At 52.0% G+C, this 18278-nt stretch overlaps 5 protein-coding genes across 5 annotated transcripts; 4 read left to right on the forward strand and 1 right to left on the reverse strand.

Annotated features, from left to right (window-relative positions):
- Window positions 1-517: 517 nt before the first annotated feature.
- Window positions 518-2410, forward strand: JCM6883_005976 (uncharacterized protein; the record flags this gene model as incomplete). Its single annotated transcript, XM_076630431.1, has 7 exons — window positions 518-565; window positions 629-914; window positions 969-1053; window positions 1118-1170; window positions 1240-1743; window positions 1809-1902; window positions 1987-2410. The coding sequence occupies 7 exons, from the start codon at window positions 518-520 to the stop codon at window positions 2408-2410; spliced, it is 1494 nt and encodes a 497-aa protein (XP_076489490.1).
- Window positions 2411-2940: 530 nt separating this feature from the next.
- MCM2 (MCM DNA helicase complex subunit MCM2) lies at window positions 2941-6243 on the forward strand (the record flags this gene model as incomplete). Its single annotated transcript, XM_076630432.1, has 10 exons — window positions 2941-2943; window positions 3014-3553; window positions 3618-3789; window positions 3854-4281; window positions 4344-4478; window positions 4541-5094; window positions 5154-5481; window positions 5541-5857; window positions 5918-6065; window positions 6133-6243. 10 exons carry the CDS (start codon window positions 2941-2943, stop codon window positions 6241-6243), a joined length of 2736 nt encoding a protein of 911 aa, XP_076489491.1.
- A 335-nt stretch (window positions 6244-6578) lies between these two features.
- JCM6883_005978 (uncharacterized protein) lies at window positions 6579-9590 on the forward strand (the record flags this gene model as incomplete). Its single annotated transcript, XM_076630433.1, has 19 exons — window positions 6579-6641; window positions 6752-6774; window positions 6856-6883; window positions 6954-7062; window positions 7128-7147; window positions 7209-7377; window positions 7446-7476; window positions 7549-7650; window positions 7715-7724; window positions 7819-8036; window positions 8098-8146; window positions 8269-8286; window positions 8352-8405; window positions 8473-8511; window positions 8648-8816; window positions 8881-8972; window positions 9130-9268; window positions 9373-9436; window positions 9494-9590. 19 exons carry the CDS (start codon window positions 6579-6581, stop codon window positions 9588-9590), a joined length of 1494 nt encoding a protein of 497 aa, XP_076489492.1.
- A 1084-nt stretch (window positions 9591-10674) lies between these two features.
- Window positions 10675-16887, reverse strand: KRE5 (Kre5p; the record flags this gene model as incomplete). Its single annotated transcript, XM_076630434.1, has 21 exons — window positions 10675-10949; window positions 11016-11085; window positions 11146-11223; window positions 11283-11397; window positions 11456-11575; window positions 11637-11708; window positions 11781-11865; window positions 11927-12147; window positions 12204-12512; window positions 12579-13103; window positions 13164-13301; window positions 13368-13504; window positions 13566-13916; window positions 13976-14106; window positions 14168-14417; window positions 14482-14754; window positions 14828-15097; window positions 15161-15666; window positions 15734-16152; window positions 16224-16694; window positions 16766-16887. 21 exons carry the CDS (start codon window positions 16885-16887, stop codon window positions 10675-10677), a joined length of 4938 nt encoding a protein of 1645 aa, XP_076489493.1.
- Window positions 16888-17014: 127 nt separating this feature from the next.
- JCM6883_005980 (uncharacterized protein) lies at window positions 17015-18165 on the forward strand (the record flags this gene model as incomplete). The annotated part of the gene is made up of 3 exons (XM_076630435.1): window positions 17015-17337; window positions 17417-17879; window positions 17944-18165. 3 exons carry the CDS (start codon window positions 17015-17017, stop codon window positions 18163-18165), a joined length of 1008 nt encoding a protein of 335 aa, XP_076489494.1.
- Window positions 18166-18278: the final 113 nt, after the last annotated feature.

An 18278-nucleotide genomic window follows, 5' to 3' on the forward strand; every position in this document is an offset into this window, starting at 1 on the left:
CTCCTTTCTCGACTCTACCCTCACTTTCTGATGCTTTGCTCTGTTCATCGTGCTGCTTCGCTGTGTTCTCGACCCGATCTCCTCGAAAGCCCGCCTGGCGTCCCCGTCTCCGGAACCGCTGAAACTCAATTCTCTCGCAACTTGGTTCTGCGTCTTCAAGTCGCTGCTCTTGCAACTCTCTCGAAGACCATTGAGCACGCAACGTAGATTGGAGGCCGAAAGAGAAGACACAGGATGGCGAACCGCGAATGCGCCTAGACGGGGCAGGAAGGATTCAGAAGGAAACGACGCAAACTCATTGTTGCCTCCCACCGCCGGTCCTCTCTACCTCAATCGTGGAAGTTATTCAGGGAAGGGAACCAGCGTCCACGTGTGGAAGGTCTGCACCGCCAGCACCGCGGGAACGATTCGGAGAAGGACCCTAACCTCCGACTCCCGCTTCAGCAGGGACCTTGTGCTCCCTTGTCTTCAACCTCAATCCGCCTACTCGTCGAAAGGAAGCCGTTTCGTTCGCTCGATGGCCTCACTGAATCCCGAATCGGCAGAGGCACTGGCTGCGTTACTCGTAAGTCCTTCTTTCGTCTCCCGATCATTCATTCGTGCGAGCTAACCACGTCGTCTATGACAGCAAAGCTACGCAGTTAAGGTCCCACCCGATGCAAATCCTTACATGGTGCTACGCCAAGAACTCGCAAACCTGATCAGCTACAAACCTCCGAAATCCGCGAACCCTCTCTTGATTGTCGGATCTGTTCTCCTCGCCATAGTCTCGACGATTTTCATCGCTGGATTTATCGTGAGAGCTCGGCGCGGAACTCTGTGGTCATGGCGAATTGTCAGGGTCGGCAGGGAGAAGTATCTTCTCGGTAGTCTCGTTTTCAACAAAGCAGGATTTGATGCGATCACTTCGATCAGTAAGCTCTGCTCTTTCTCTCACTACGAAGCCAGACCTCACACTTTGTCAACAGCTTTACAAGTATTCGTCTGGTTGGTCTACCGCGCAAACCAAGGAGAGATCGTACAACATAGGATTCTCGCTCTCATTCTCCCCTGGTTAGCTCTTTTCGTCTGGATCTCTCTGATGGATCGCGCTGACTCCCCTTCCGCAACGTAACAGGCTCCCGGGTGGGATCGCTGCGTGTCTCGCAGCATGGACCTTGACGACAACCTGTTGGTTTCAGACTATGTCGCCTCTTCGTCTCCGAGTTTACGCAGCTTACAGTCCTTGCTCCTATTCAGACATCCTCCACCTTCGAACCTACGCCTCGGAGTCTGCGAGAGTTCCCTGGTATTCCTCCGCCCTCGCCGTCAATTCGGTCGGAATCGCTGTCCCTGTCATCCTTCTCGGCTCGACCTTACCTCTCACGATCCTGGCTTCGACAAATTACGACGAGGGGATGTCAAACTATTTCCAATTCGACAGTATCCTCGCCCAAGCTCAACGGAGTTGGAAAAAACGAGACGACCTCGACTCGAAAGTCCTCGACGACGCCTCTTCGGCTTTGTTCCTCGCCCTTGTCGACTTTCGTGACGCCGCGAAATGGTTCAAGCGAACGTATTGGTGTCTCACGGCGTGGTGCTCGGCATTCACAGTTGTGTTTTTCCTCGTTGGGGCGCTCTACTCTCGAGCCCTCAGCAAAGTCATCGCAGAGTTGAAGTCTGTTGAAGGCGTCGGATTCAAAGCTTTTACCAAGACGAGGAGATGGTTGCTGCACATTTCTTCCATGTTCGTAATCACTATGGGTGAGCGTCTTCACTCGCCTTCGAGGGGAACTCACACTAATCATTCGGTTCTCGATTCTGAACAGCGGCGGTGGCGATTCACAGCGCCTGGATCAGCGTCTACTCCGATAGCATGTTCACAAACGGCTTACTGTCCGAGCTAGCAGTTATTCTACCAGTGTGAGTAAAGCTGCAGGACCAGGAGAAGAGGAGGAGCTCGAGTTTCTCGAGATGTCGCTGACGAGTATCCCATCTGTACTCCAGCTTCACAATCGCAATCCTGGGCTTACCGGTTTCGATCCTTCTCTTGCTACACGCTTGGCAGACGCCTACCTCGGCGTCAAGCGTCGGTATCACCTCGACTTCGGGACGTTCTCCCGTTTCCACCTTGAATTTCCCAAGATCGCCGTCCTCGACCGACCTCTCACGCCACTACACCCAAGTCCAATTCAGCCTCGCGGCTCAACTTCCTCTTCCGGATCGTCCGTTCTTCGGCATGCTCACGAAAGCTACGAAGATGGAAACTAGTTCACCGTTCGCCGACCTCGAGCTCACATCTCGAGACTCGACTTTGACGGGGAAAGTAGGGATCGTGATTGAGAGGAACGAGGAGGTTACTGTCGTTACGCTACCGAAGGAGACCGACCGGGACTTCGGCGAAGAGGTCGAAGAAATCGAGAAATGGTGATTTTTTGTGCAGTTTCTCGTTTCAGCACCCCTTCTGCTTTCCTATCAGTACCCTCTTCAATATGTCTAGATTCTATTCGTGCAAAGGACACTCGCTGCCAAAGTCCGCCAAAGAGAATGAGCTCGAGTGTCCGCGATCGAAGCAAAACTTCTGCGAAATTGATTCCTTCGGTGGGTCGACTCACGATTGGCAACGCCGGCTGACGAGGTCCCGTATCGTGATATAGTCGTCCTGGTATGCAGCCTCAGGATCGCTTGCAGCCTTGGTCTTGAGACTTCGCACATTCGAGTATGAATCATCGATTTTCCAGAGACATTCCGCCCATGGAAACGCGTCGGTTACGTCCAAGTGGTACGATATCTGAACCGCTCCACTGTCCTTGCGGGAAACGAGGAAGAGGTTAATTTGGCGACGCGTCCTCGAAAAGGTCGAACTCGCTCTCTCTCCCACTTGCCCACCACTCCCCGATTATCGCTCGCCCACACACCACTCGAAGGAACGTAAGAGAGCGCTCCTGAATCTCCGCTATCATGGTACGCGTTGCCTCTCCCTCCTGCTCTTCTCCTTTGATCTAGCGACTCAACTTTCCCTCGAGCATTCTAGGCTCCTCCTTCTTCCGCACAGAAACGAAGACGATCAACTTCTCGCGACCGTCAACCAGCACCTTCATCAGACCGCGATGAAGCGATGCAACAAGCTTCGACTCCTGCTGGATCTCTCCCCGGCAGTTCACCTCCGCCAGCAACTTCAGACTTCGACGAAGAAGAGATCCTCGGACAAGAAGATGGTGACCTAGACGACGGCGAAGAGGAGGACGGAGAAGATCTGTTCGGAGACGAGATGGGAAACGATTACATTGAGAACAGAAAGTTGGATGCTTACGACGCTGGAGATCTCAACGACGACGAAGACTTCTCGGACGATGTCGACGCGAGGAGGGCAGCGGAAGACCGAATGGATCGCCGAGATCGAAGGGCTGCGAGGGCTGCCGGAGCTATTGGAGAGAGACGAAAGGCTAGGATCCCTCAGTTCTTGGCGAGTGATGAGGAAGACAGTGAAGATGAAGGTGGATTGCTCGGTCGAAGAAGGCAGAGGAGGAACTACGACGAGCCGATGGGCGATGATGAGGGTGGATTCGACGATGTGAGTAACTTCCGCTACTGCCGCTCGCACCAATTCCTTAAGCTCATGCCCACACTCCCTTCAGGAAATGCCTATCGAACAACTATCCGACATTCGCGCCGACTCGCTTGCTCAGTGGATCGAAGACCCTCGAACGAGAAAAACGATCATGCGCGAGTTCAAGAACTTCCTCCTCACTTATACCGACGAAAACAACGAGTCAACCTACGGTTCCCGCATCAATCAACTTGGACAGTGTAAGCTCTCTAGCTCTTACCGCGGAAAACCGCGAAGAGAACTGACATCCCTACTCTCTCACAGTGAACTCTGAATCCCTCGAAGTCTCGTTCCTCCACCTTATCGATTCGAAAGCCGTCCTCGCCTACTTCCTCGCCAATTGCCCTTCCTCTATGCTACCACTCTTCGACGATGTAGCCCTCGACGTCATTCTCCTCGCTTTCCCTCATTACACCCGAATTCATTCCGAAGTTCACGTTCGAATCACTGAACTGCCGACCTCTTATACTCTTCGCGACCTACGCCAAAACCATCTGGATACCCTCGTCCGAGTCAGTGGAGTCGTCACCCGGCGATCGGGAGTCTTCCCTCAATTGAAGTACGTCAAGTTCGACTGCAACAAATGTGGCGAGGTACTCGGTCCTTTCTATCAAGATGCCGCGAGCGAGATCAAGATCAGCTTCTGTAGCGCGTGTAACTCGAAGGGACCCTTTACCGTTAACTCGGAACAGGTGAGTTTTCTCGCGCTTCTTCCATCAGCTCAACGACTGAATTCGCTCGCCTCTCTCTTCAGACGGTCTATCGCAATTATCAAAAACTCACTCTACAAGAATCACCCGGCTCCGTCCCAGCAGGTCGTCTTCCACGCCATCGTGAGGTGATCCTCCTGTGGGATCTTATCGATTCTGCTAAACCTGGAGACGAAGTCGTGCGTTCTGCTTCCAACTCTCACTCGCGTGTGATTGTACTCACTTCCCCGTGGTTACATAGGAAGTAACGGGTATCTACCGAAACAACTTTGACACCTCGCTCAACGTCAAGAACGGTTTCCCCGTCTTCTCGACCGTTCTCGAAGCGAATCACGTCAACAAGAAGGAGGACCTCTTCGCCTCGTTCCGATTGACAGAAGACGACGAGAAAGCGATCAGAGCTCTCGCCCGCGACGACCGAATCGGCAAACGAATCATTAAATCGATGGCTCCGTCGATTTACGGTCACGACGACATCAAAACTGGAATCGCTCTCTCGCTCTTTGGAGGCGTACCGAAAGATATCAATCGCAAACATCGAATTCGAGGAGACATCAACGTTCTTCTCCTCGGAGACCCCGGTACCGCGAAATCTCAATTCTTGAAATACGTTGAGAAAACCGCCAACCGAGCAGTTTTCGCGACGGGTCAAGGAGCTTCCGCAGTCGGATTGACGGCGAGTGTGAGGAAGGATCCAGTTACGAGGGAATGGACTCTCGAAGGAGGAGCTTTAGTGTTGGCCGACAAGGGAGTTTGCTTGATCGACGAGTTTGACAAGATGAACGATTCTGATCGGTGAGCACTCTCTCTTCTTCTCTGTGGTATCTGTACTGACAGTCCTTGGCGCTTGCTAGAACATCAATCCACGAAGCGATGGAACAACAATCGATCTCAATCTCGAAAGCAGGAATTGTCACGACTTTGCAAGCTCGATGCGCCATCGTCGCCGCCGCCAATCCTATTCGAGGTCGATACAACCCGACAATCCCCTTCTCACAGAACGTCGAGCTTACGGAACCCATCTTGTCTCGATTCGACATCCTCTGCGTCGTCAAGGATGAAGCCGATCCGAGTATCGACGAGATGTTGGCAAACTTCGTCGTTGGGTCTCACACGCGAAGTCATCCCAGCTTTGATCCAGAGGCTGATGAAGTGAACGCGAATGGTCTGATTGACGACGATGTGAGCTCGAAGTTTCTCTTTCTCCTTGTGAACGACCGCTCATCGCCATTCTTCGATAGCTTATCCCTCAAGATCTCCTACGGAAGTACATCCAGTACGCCCGAGACCGAGTCAAGCCTCAACTTCACATGATGGACCAAGAAAAGATCTCTCGACTCTACTCAGAACTTCGACGAGAATCGATCTCGACCGGATCTTACCCGATTACCGTCCGTCATCTCGAATCGATGATCCGAATGGCAGAAGCGAGCGCCAAGATGCACTTACGGGAATACGTGAGGAGTGACGATATCGATCTCGCGATTCAAGTCATGGTCGGCAGTTTCGTTTCGGCTCAGAAGTCCAGCATCAAGAAGCAACTCCAACGTGGATTCCGGTAAGTACATCTCGGTGTGTTTCTTCTTCGGCTCGGCTGATGCCTTGTTGCCCTCTCCAGCAAATACCTTCGAGTCGCAAAGGACAACGACGAAGTTCTCGCTTTCCTTCTCGGTAACCTCATCAAGGATCGAGCTCGTTACCTCGCCGTCAAGAGTGGACAACATCCAGACTCAGTATCGATCCGAGTCGAAGAACTCTCGCGCAAGGTGAGATAGATAAGATTCTACAGACTGAGCTTGCTTCATATGCTGACTGACTGGAATCGATTGACAGGCTGGCGAAATCGATATCCACGACATTGAACCCTTCTTCAAGTCTGATCTATTCGTCAAGGTGCATCGTTACTCTCGCAAGGGAGATTCGATTGTGAAATCGTTTGCTTGAGCTTGATTCTTTCTTTCGGAGCGGAGTGTTTTTGTCTTTCTCTATGGTTGTATGAATTCCATCTTGTATCCTCGAACGTGCTGTGCTGTACTGTATTCGTATCCCCAGATCTACCTCGTCAGGAAGAAGCTTCGCAGCTGACTCGAACTTCGCCGCCGCAGGAAAACAAGAGATGGAAACATGTGACACGTGCCGTGAACGTGCGACCAATGGGAACACACCATTCTTCAAATCACCCCGGAATAGATTTCGGAAATTTCAAAGGGTTTCCCCTCGTGCAGCTTTTTCCCTTTGCCCTTCTTCCCACCCACCGGCCCAGCACGAATCAGAAAGCCATGTCGTTGTCAGAACATTCGACAGCGAGTCCGATGAAGAAGAAGAGGATCGGTCTCGGTAGCGTGAGTTCTTCTCCCGCTCTTCGAGCTGAGTGGCTCCACTTGAGCCGTTATCTCCCTCAGAGTCGATATTGATTGATCGTTCTTGATGGCTGGGTATAACATGAAAACAGATCGCGATGGTGTTTGCGTGCGGGTGAGTATCTTTCGGAGAGTGTCTCGAGGCGTGGAGAATTTGCTGACCCATGCTTTTCGTTTCTTCCCCTCCCTCTCATAGAACGAGTCTGTTCGCGGATGGTTACGTTGTAAGTCTTCTCGCCGTATATATGCACGTTTCGATTCAGCTAACGAGTCAAATTTCCCATCAATTTCCAGAACGGAATCGTTGGCGAGATCAATACTATTCTCCGCCGTCTCTACCCCCAGCAGTATGCAGACACAAATTACTCTACTCTCTTCTCGTCAATGGGTTTCGCCGGAACAGGTGAGATTTTGGTCGAAAACGATATCAAACGTGCTTGAGCTCACCGCGCTCGTTTCCTGGTGCAGTCGTCGGAATGCTGTCGTTCGTGAGTCTATGCCACTACAGTACCTTTCTCTTTGTCTCTCACTAAGGCATCGGATTTGCAGGGGTACTTCGTCGATAGGTTCGGTAGGAAATCCGGAATGTTGGCTTCGTCGGCTTTCATTATCGTCTTCGTCGCTTTGTCTGCTGGAGCCTATGGAGCCGGGGGATCGACGACTGGATTGCTTCAAGCTCTCATCGCATATCGTTTCTTGGCTGGAATCGGCATTGGAGGTTAGTCGAGACTTGACTTTTCTTCTAAATTCGCTAAGAAGTGCTGACGCCATCAACCTGTACATTAGGAGAGTACCCATGCGGTTCGGTGAGTTGCAGGTGAGTCGTTCCCGGCGATCTCTAGTCGCTGGTCTGTTACTGACCCTTTCTTCGTTTTTGCGATTCTTCCAGTGAAGCAACGGAAGAACCAGGTATCAACCCAAAGATCCGCCACCTACTTTTCGGTCTCGCCACCAACTCGGCGATCGATATCGGCTTCGTTGTAGCAGCTTTGTGAGTCGACTCAACGCGCAAATGGCTTTCGCAATTGCTGACTCACTTTCTATTTCTTCAACAGCGTCCCTCTCGTAAGTTCCGACAACTAGTTAATATCGTGTAGAGCTTGCCGTCGTTTATGTGACCGGGCAAGGAAGCTGACTGGGTCACCCTCGCGAATCGCAGGTCTGTATTTGGATCTTCAGCGAGGATCACCTTCGTGCCGTTTGGCGAGTCAGCTACGGGTTGGGACTCGTGCCTGCAATTGCGATTCTAGCGTGGCGTCTTGCGATTTTGAAAGAACCGACAACCTACAGGAATAATGCGATCAAACGGAATGTGCCCTATCTTCTAGTTTTCAAGCGGTACTGGCGATCGATCCTTAGAGTCTCTCTCGCTTGGTGGTAAGCTCTCTTACATGTTGCACCGTCGGGAGAGAAGAGACCTGACCCCGTGCTTAAACAGGATTTACGACTTCATCGCAAGTTCTGAATCGTTCATGCTTTTCTTTCGCGTTAACTGACGCTCGACTGCCCCGCTGCTTCGATCACCTATCAATAGGTTTATCCTTTTGTAAGCTACCGACATCCTGCACTCACTCTACGTGCTGCGCTGACTGGCTCGTTCGCTCGATAGGGATTATTCTCGTCAGAGGTGAGTCGAAAGGGGCGGTTGTGATGACCGAAGAAGAGAAGCTGAAATCTTCGTGACCTCAATAGATTGTCGACACCATCACTGGCGGATCGACCAAGCTTACGACCGTCTTCGCATGGGTAGGTCTCTCTAGACGTCGGACGGGAGTAGGAGACTAACATGTTTGATCTCTCCCTTTCTCGATAGAATATCGTCATCAACGCCTTCTACCTGCCCGGAACGATTGTGAGTACAGTCTCCAGAACATACCCCTCTCTCTGTACCCGAGAGGCCGAGTTTCAGAAAACCGAGGCTTCAGAAAACCGTGGCTTCAAATCCGTCTCTTCCAAGTACTAACACCTCACTCGTGTGTCGTCGACAGGGAGGATCATTCCTTCTCGACTGGCTCGGACCTAAGAAGCAGATCATTATTTTCCTCTGTTTACAGGGAGTTGTAGGGTTCATCATGAGTGGGTTATACGAGCGTCTCTCGCAGAATGTGGCACCGTTCGCTGTAGTGTACGGAATTTTCCTATCCCTTGGCGAAGCGGGTGAGTGTCATTTTTCGAAAATCTTCTTTTAATTGTCTTTGCTGAATCGTCGCTCCGCTTGTAGGTCCCGGTCTCTGTCTCGGTCTTCTAGCATCAAAGTCATGGCCTACGGCAGTGCGCGGTCAATTGTATGGGTTCGCAGCAGCTATCGGAAAGGTGAGTTTTGACGAATCTCAGCTAAAAACTTCGAACTGGTGCTGATTGACCCGTTTTTCTCTGATTGTCCCGTTTTTCTCAGATCGGAGCCTTCGTAGGAGATTGACCTGCTTGCCTCAGATCGGAGATCGGTGCTGTTGACCGTTTTTTTCCTCAGGTCGGAACTTGGTGTTTCCCGGAAATAATAGCGGCGTTCCCGGAGGGTCCGAAGCAGACGAGTGGCCCTTTTTGGATCGGGAGCTCTCTCGCCATTTTCTCCGCGATCGTCGTTTTCGTCCTCGTTCCCGAAGTTAAGAGTGAGTGATCTCTCGCCGTTCTCGATTCTTGCAATTTCATGTTTTCTCGCGATTTCCGCGTTGTACCCCCTCGGCTGACACACTCTTCGATGCGTCCTTTGCAGCGGATCACATGCAGGTCGAAGACGCTCTTTTCAAAGAGTATCTTCAGAAGTCGGGATACGACATGTAAGTTGCTTTTCTTTCGAATTGCAGACCCGGTACTGATTTCCCGTAACCATGCAGATCGCAAATGGGTCTTCTCCGCGAAGGAACTATCGAGTCGCAGCTTCGACACGAAACGTCGCACGAAGAAGAGAAGAAGCGGGTCGATTCGTTTTAAATCTCCGCCCACGCATCGACTCGAGCTTGCGCTCGTCAGCACATCAGGCCGGTTGAGTCAGGCCTATCAGTTGGATATTCTTGGTTGTTCCCGTTTCTCCCAGGCCCTCAACGGTCTCTAATACTTCGCTTGCCGTCTTCATGTGGTTGTTCTGTCTTCAGTCTTATTCTGTGCCGTAATTGTATTAGATATTTCTTGTCGCTTTCAGGTGTGCAGCGGTCCTCGAGAAGCTACGTCGTCGTTGAGCTTTGGGCTCGCAAGATTTCGACTCTCAGTCTCCATCATGAGCTTCATCGTTGCTGAAGAGCTCGCTACGAGGATTTGGCTGTCTGGGATCGAGCTGGGTATAGTATGCAGGTCTCGGCAGAGTTTGACCCCATGAGACAGGCAAAAAACGCAGGCCCAGCCTCGAAAGCGTCGAGAAAAAAGAGGAGAAAACCGTCTCAGTCGTTATCCGCTCTACTGCATCACGCTCTGTCTGAGCCTTGAGCATCTGCACTCGGACGATTGCGGGAGACGGGATTGTTCGAGCGAGAAAGTGGAAGATGACACAGGATGAACGTCTCGCATCATTCCCGTTGTCTACAAAGCAATCGAACGCTCTCATGCAGCTATCGATCATCCCCCGTTCACAATGCTGTAGAGTAATCATAGATGTAAGCAGTTCTCAGCCGAATCGAATAGAGGCGAGCGAAACTGACTGATCGTTTTTGTGTGAGAGTAATCTTTCTCTTCCTCATGCAAGCCACTCGATTGTCTTCGCGGCCTTTCGCACGGTCGTGATCTCACAAGACCCCGCGTGGCTTTCTGGCGCGAGGCTGTCACAAAGCTGAAGCATAGTCGGTTGAATGCATTCAAACTCGATCGAGTCCATGCTCAATTGCGATTCGGAAGAGAAGTCGAGTCCGCAGAGGATGTTTGCTCGCCGCCTCTTCGGTGCGCACTCGTCACATCAAAGGGGCGAGCCACGGCTTACGCGAGGAAAGTTAACTTTCAGTGGCGACATCTCCGCACGCGATTCTTCGACGTAAAACGAAAGCCGAGTCTATTCTATTCCGTGACAGTGTCTATCCAATTGTGTAATCTACAACTCGTCCTTGACCCGCCCTCCGAGCTTCTCTGCTTCTTTCACAACCTCGTCTCTCTCCTGACTTTGCTGAACTGCCTGCTCCAACTCATCTGCCTTCGAACCAAACGCTGCGAGCTCGCTCTTCTCGGAAGCAGTCCCCTCGACTTCGCAAGCGACTCGTCTCGCAAGAGCAGCGACTTCATCATCGTAGACGGTCCACTCGGGAATGAGTCGACGTGCTCGAGCGAGTTTTTGCTCCTTCGTTTTTGGGTTGTTGCATAGATCGATAGCTAGACAGCGAGACGAGGCAAAGTTAGCTCTTCTGGGACGGCTGGAGAGGCCCAGTGAGAACGCACTCTTTGCTGTGGCGAGACTTTCGTCACTGCACCAAGTTTCGCACCAGAGCCAAGATCGATCGAGAGTGTACTGTTGATCAGAGAGACGGTCAACAAACCGTCGAGTGCCAAAGTAGACAGAGGGACTTACGATCGGTAGCGAGTTTTGCATGTTGTTGGGGAGATCTTGATCCAAGTTCGCGAGGGATCCAGGGTCCGCCGTCAAGGCCTACACGTTGACAAGTCAGCATGGAGCCACTTCGAAATCAGACTAATGCGGAGACTGACTTGATACTGCTGACGAAGACGATCACCAGCGGCAATTTGTCGGAATCTGTCGAGGTCGACGACGTAGAGAGCCGAGATATGGTACGGGCGACCGTCGAGATGTTGCTTCCAGTAGCTACGCGGAGAAGAGACGTCAGTGATCGATGCGACACGAGCACAGGAGTCTCTCTTACCCATGCTCCCAGAATCGGTAGCCTTTCGTTTCTTCTCGATCGTTTCCCATTGGCGCATAAGCGTAGCAAGCACCTTCAAGGTCGAGATCAATGAGCTCCTTCAGATCAGCACGAACAATCCTGCAGAGGAGACAAAACGTCAGATTAAAGAGAGAAACGACAAAAGGGAGAGAGAACTCACTGATCCGAATCGACGAAAATGACTCGATCGAGTTCAAGCGGGAACAAGACGTCGAGGAACAGGATCTTGTATCTATCGTACACCCCGCGAACAGAGTCAGTATCGATCGAGTGCGAGACGGAGGACTGGGGAAAGAAAACTCACCCCCAGATCGTTCGTTGTTTCTCCTTCTGAGCTCGCAGCCAGTGAGGCCACTTGTACGTGACGAGCTCGTAGTCGAAACCGTATTCTAATGCAGGAGCAACGAGTTCAGTCACCGCTCGAAAAGACATCAGCGAGTTGTGACTCACCTCGAGCCATGTGAGGAATGAAAGCTTTGAACGAAGGCGAGAGGAAGTTTTGAATGAACCAGAATTTGACACTGCTCTTTGTGTGACGAAGTACCGATACGATCATGAGGAAGGCCATTCTCTCGTAGAGGAGACCCGAGGCCACCGTGAAAACGTTGATGTCGGCCTTCTTCGTCGTCGCGACAAGGTCGGTGGACTGTCTCGGGGCGAAGAATGGAATCCTATACAGGGAAGGACAGTCAGCGAGCAAACTGAAGCAGAAGTTCGGGCGACTTACATCGACTTGACGCGATCAGCGAAACCAGTGAACGTGGTCGCTTTCGCTTTCGCTACTCCAGACTCATCCAATAGCTCGGTAAACTCGTGTCCGGGTTTGCGACGGAATCGAGGGTGGAGGGTCAATCCTTCGAAAGTAGAGACGACGAGAGCGTCGCCAGTCTTCTCGACTTCAGCGCTTTTCCAACCGTCGGCACCGATACTCTCGATCTCGTACACTTCCGAGCTCTTGCCAGACCGAAGACCGAGATGCCAAACTCCGGGATTCGCCTTGAACTGGAAGTAGCCGAGGTTTGCCATGACGATCGTGCTAGCGAACGAGAGAGGGCAATCAGTAAGCGATATAGCAAGGATTCGAAAGATGCTTCAGACTCACTCGACTGTAGTAGCCTTAGACGAGTTAGACGAGAGCTCGAGTTGCAAACCACGCGGAGGTTTCGAAGACGGCATCTCGCGAGCGTGACCTTCGACGACAAGCGATTCGAGTTCGAGCACAGCTTCGACTCCTTTCTCCCTCGACGATTCGGGAAGATCTTCGAGTCGAATGTTGTCGAGATCATGCACACTCGATTTTGGGAATGCGAGCCAGGATCGTGGAGTGTCGATGGCGAACGTGAAGAGGGTGTCCTCCGGAACGCCTTCGAATCGAACTGACGGCTGAAGTTCTTGACCGGTAACGTTGTCGAATCGAAGACTCGGCTGGAAAGTGTACTGGTAGAAGCGCTTGATGGGTAGTTCAGCGAGACCGAACGTAGGATTGAGGTAGAGTCGGAGATGAACAGTGTCGAGGGAAGCGAGGGTTTCGATGATTGGGGCCCAACGTTGAGCGAGTTCAGTCGCTGGGTCAACCACGACGGCAATCTCGTAGAGCGCTCCTCGATCGTTTGCGCTCACGACGGACCTGTATGTCGACAGACTCTCAGCTCGGTCGACAGCCAATGGAAGGGAAATGAGGACTAACGAGTGATTCCCCTCGAGACACATGTAATCTCGTCTTCGCTCGGTCGGTGCTCCTCCAAACAAGCCAGTAGTGGGATCGGGAAGGTAGGCTTGTTGAACGATAGAAGAAGCGAGATTGTAGATTTTCGACTGCTGCGATCTGAATCGAAAACGAGAAGAGTTAGCTCGACCGAGGTTTTGCACGCGTAATAAGATAACCACGAACCGTTTCAGCTTGGAAATGTCGAAGTCTGTGTTCTTAATCGCTGCAACGAGAGGGTTGATACGCTTCTCGAGCTCGTACGAGACGAGAGCTTGAAGATCCGGCAGAGCGAAAGATTCCTCCGGGAACGGTCCAACGACCTACGAGGTCACGAGATGAGCTCCTGCGACATGCGACACCGAATGCAACGAGGAGACTTACTCGACCATTGATGACGATACCGGTCTGTCCAGGTTGAAATCCGAGCTTGAATCCGAGCCATTGTAATTCTTCCCAGAGGAATTGAGCATCCATCGACTGATCAGCCTCGACTCCAGCTTTGAGCATTGGGCGGAGAGGGTTTCCGAACTTCCAGTCTTGTCCGTGACGAGGGAGAGGTCCTCCGACAGTCAAACCAAGATCGATCCAAGCGATGAGCTCCGAAGGGTGGAGATCTTCGAAACTATCGTAATGGTACAAGAGATACAGGACATTCGATAGAGCCCATGGATGGGCTTCGTAGTGCTCGACCGGGTTGTGAAGTAACGAGACTCGAATCGAAGTATTCGTTTCCTATGGTGAGAACAAGTCAGTGAGGATCTCGCAAGTCACGGAATTACGAGAGAACATACAAGGAGTTGCATCGCAGACTTGACGAGCTCGGTTCCGGCAGGCTCATTGAGATCAGTGACGATCGTGATCGTGACGACCGCTGGAGGATCTTCAATGTCGAAACCCGTTTCTTCGTCAATCCGACCGCTCGCTGAGAGCAAGGACGACGTTGTCAGCTCAGAGTATGCGAGAGTGGGAGGACGTGGACTCACTTCCTTCAATATAGAACGATTCGACGTATTTCGGCAGAATCCCGGTCTGAGCTTCGATCAGGTCAACGATCTTGAGTGGCTTTGCATCTGCCGACGAGAAGATGTAGGGGTTCCTGCGACTGTACGTCGAGGGTAGATCGGCGAAATAGGTGTCCGCTTCGTGTTCGTCGGTTAGAGATCCGAGGTAAACTTGCTGCTGGAGGAATTGGAGATGAAGACCGAGAGTTCGCTGAAGGTTTTGAGATAGGTCCTACGCTTTCAGGAATTGTTAGAACGTCGGCTTCGAGTGAACAAATGGGAGCGATTCGACTCACCTCGTCGATGGGGAAATGCGCTCCATTGAGGAAGAAAGCCTCCGAAGGAGCCGATTGACCGTCAACGAGGGGAACTCCGAGTCGTTTCAAGTACTTCCTCGTAGCTTCAAGATGGGATTGGGTCGCCTCTGACGCCCCGCCGATTCCAGCGAGAACAGACTCGAACGGAGCGAGCGGACCGCTCTCTGAAGTTTGCGATTGAAGGAATAGTCGAGCGTAGGCTCGGCGTAGCAGGTCGGGAGTGATCTTGCTGGTCGGAGAGGCTTCGAGGAGCTACAATGCGTGTAACGAGGGTCAGACAAAGTCGCGCGTATCATGAGAGAGAGAGAAGAGGGTCAAAGCGCACATCCTGAAGGAAACGAATCGTGATTCCTCGTCCGGCAGTTTCGACCAGATAGAACATGACTTGAGCCATCTCGCTTTCGATGACGCCCTCCGTGGCAGCGACGATGGGTACGAGACCGAACCGGATCGGAATACCACGAGTGATGAATTGCTTGAGGTTCTGAGCGATCAAGACTAGCGAGGAAGGCTGGGAGAGGTCGAGGACAAACACGACGTTGTTGAGGTTACGAGCAACGAGGTTCATGGATCCGGGATAAGTCGGTCGCAGGAGCTGAATCAACACCCACGCAAGTCAGTTCTTTCTCTTGAACGAGAGTCGGAGTTGTAGACTCACATCTCGAACTTCGCTCGGCCACGTCTTGTACCGTTTGTCCTTTTCGAGATCGTTCCACCATATTATGACCTCACCTCCCTCAGTCCTATCTGTCGCATCGAACAATTCTCCGAGAGCCTCGACGGGCATGAGTCCTTGTTCAGTCGCGACGACTGGTTTCGTACCTCCATTGATCAAGATTTCCCTCGCTGCCTTGGTCGTCATAGTGGCGCTCAATCCTTGCAACTCCGTCACGAACTTGCGTTCCTTTCGCATCAATCGAATGAGGGCGAACGGATCGACTTGAGCTTCGGTGAGCGTGATACCATTCAGGAGGAACGCAGGTCGTTGGGCGAGTTGAGACGTGGCTTGGTTCGTCGATACTTCAGATACGAGTTGCGGCGAGATGTCGGGAACAAGGGTTGACAATTCGGAAGCGACGAGGGGGAAAGATGAAGTGAGAGAAGTGAAGGCTTTGAACGAGTCATTTGACGACATGATGTATTGAGCGGTACGGAGACTGAGCTCTGGGATCGTGCAATCGGGGGACGGAGTGAGTCCTTGCGCGTCGAAAACGAAGAACGAGAGACTGACCCGGAATATCGACCTTTTGGACGGGAGCCAACTTGACTTTGTCGAGTTGCATCGCTCTTTCACCTCCACCACTCGGAGCGTTTAATCGATCATCAATCGCCAGATAATCACTCTTCTTGATATCCAACGCAGCACCATATCCAGTCAAAACGAGCCTTTTCCTATTTTGGATCGCTGCTCGAGACGGCTTCCATCGCAGGACGAATTGTAGTCGAGGGGGATGGGGAGCGACGGTACCTGAAGAGGTAGTAGAAACGGGGACTGGTTTCGGGTTCGAAAGCTGGAAGAGGAAAGTGAAGAGATGCTGGAACGAGGGAGAAGTCGGCGAAGCGTAGAACACCACTCGGGGAAGATGATCTGCTCGAGGAGGGGTAACGTGATCGATCGAGTAGACTGGAGGGCGTGAGGATGTCGAAGCGCTGTCGGCAAGGAGCGAGAGAATCCTGGTCAGCAACGCTGTGAGGAACCGAAAGCGAGAGGTCGAGCTCACGCTTTCGACAACGAGATTGGACTCTTCTCCGTTTTCTGCTCCTGACCGACGATATCCCAGAACTCCTCGACAGAGCAAGCGATTTGACCTTGAACATCGATCCAACTTTCGCATTCCTCCGAGCTTGATTCACCAATGATTTCGTCCCTTCTTGCCTCCCACAACCCCCTCATACCCTCAATTATGACGCTCGCTTCTCGATTCGCGAGTGCCAACTGTAAACTCTGTGTCGTTCCCTTCCTTCTGAACAGAAGCGACCTCCTCGCGGCATCTTCGAGAACTGCGAGCGTTTCGTTCGGTCGCAGGGTTCCTTCGGGAGTGAAGGCCGCATTGATTCCGTCGTAAGCGGTCAAGGCGGATAGAGAAGAGGGCAGGAGAGGCGGACGAAGGCTGAGATACGAAGTGGGGGAGGAGGAGAGGGAAGAGAGGAAAGGGAAGAAGTGATTCGGTTGTTCGAGCGCGACAGTCTCCCTATAAGGTACACTTGGGAGTAGATCAGCGCTCCATATGCTGTTCTGGCGAGAGGAAGAGGAGCAACTTGCAGATATTGAGTTACGAGAGATGCTTCGGGCCAGGCAGTCTCTATCGAGGCGGAAATGGGTGGTGAGGTACTAGCAGCGACTAGATAGGAACTGAGAGCCCATATTAGCCAACTAATCTTCATTTCGTGAGGTCGTAGGAGAATCGAAGTGATGAACAAGAGTTGCGATGAATTTCGTGAAGCTCTTTGCTCTCCTCAACTCACTTGACACCAAAAGGACCCTCAGACCAATCTTTCTGCAGCCAGGAAGATGGCAGCAACATTCTCCCTCTTCTCCCCGGCCGAATTATCCTTCTCCTCCGTTCCTCTCAGTTTCTCATCTTCTCTCGCTCAATCCTCGGAAGAACCTCCTCCACGACCCGACGGACGAGTACCATTACAGTATCGAGATATAACCCTACAGACAGGGGTCTCGCTCGCGCAAGGAGCACTCGGGAGTGCGAAAGTTGTGGTGGAAGATTCAGCGGGTACAGCGGGAGCAGGCAGTACAGAGATCTGTGCAGGGGTCAGAGGAGAAATCGAGAATGTAGCTCCAGGGCAGACCGGAGGTAGAATCGTGCTTGGTCTCGAATGGTAAGTCGAATAGTTTCGATCTTCGACCTTTTCCTCTCTCTCGTAAGTATCCCTGACCCGCTCTCATCCCGTTGAACAGCGCACCGACTGCACTACCATCTCTCAAACCCGAATTACCCCTTCACCTCGCATCACTCCTCACCTCCCTCTTCGCATCCTCGTCTCTTCCTCCCTCTCTTCTCTCCCAACTCGTCGTCATCCCTGCAACGAAAGCCTGGACCCTCTATCTCGACGTTCTCATCCTCTCCTCTGCCGGGGGAAACCTTATCGATCTATCCATCTTGGCAGCTCGTTCAGCTCTCGCGAATGTTCGACTCCCTCAAACTCGATCAATAGGATTCGATGGCGATGACGAGGATAACGAGACGAATGCGCAAACGGAAGGTGGAACTCATGTGACTCAGGATGAAGGGTTCTCGGGATTGGTGAAAGGTGGGAAAGCGGGAAAGAAGGCAGTCGATTTCGAATTGGTCGATGGAGGAGAACAGGGAGAACGGTTACATGGTTGGCAGGATCTACCGATAGCTATCACGTTTGATCTCGTAAGTCTGATCACACTGCTCATGATAGAAGAGTCGCTGTTGATCACTCGTGTCGCTCGAGCAGATCAATCAAATTCCTCATCTCGATTCAACCGCTCTCGAATCCGCCGCATCTCCGTCATCCCTCACCGTCTCGATCATTCCCTCAACAGGTACGATCTGTGGCCTAACACAGCTGGGAGAGGGAGAACTCGAGTATCAACGCATCATGCCGTTAGTGAAGGAGGGAGTGAAGTTCGCAGAGGAACTCGCGAAAGCTATCAACCTGAAATTGAAGGATGCTTAGCGTTCCAACAATTCCAACTTGATCCACGTTCTCGACTTTTTCGGATTGCTTCGAGTGAGCGGAGTTCAGCCGTGTGTTTCTTCTGTCGAGAACCGCGTGCAGTAATTGGCAGA

Source organism: Sporobolomyces salmoneus, assembly GCF_050403485.1.
Source record: "Sporobolomyces salmoneus JCM6883 DNA, S_salmoneus_JCM6883_v1_ctg10, whole genome shotgun sequence".
Lineage (NCBI taxonomy): Eukaryota > Fungi > Basidiomycota > Microbotryomycetes > Sporidiobolales > Sporidiobolaceae > Sporobolomyces > Sporobolomyces salmoneus.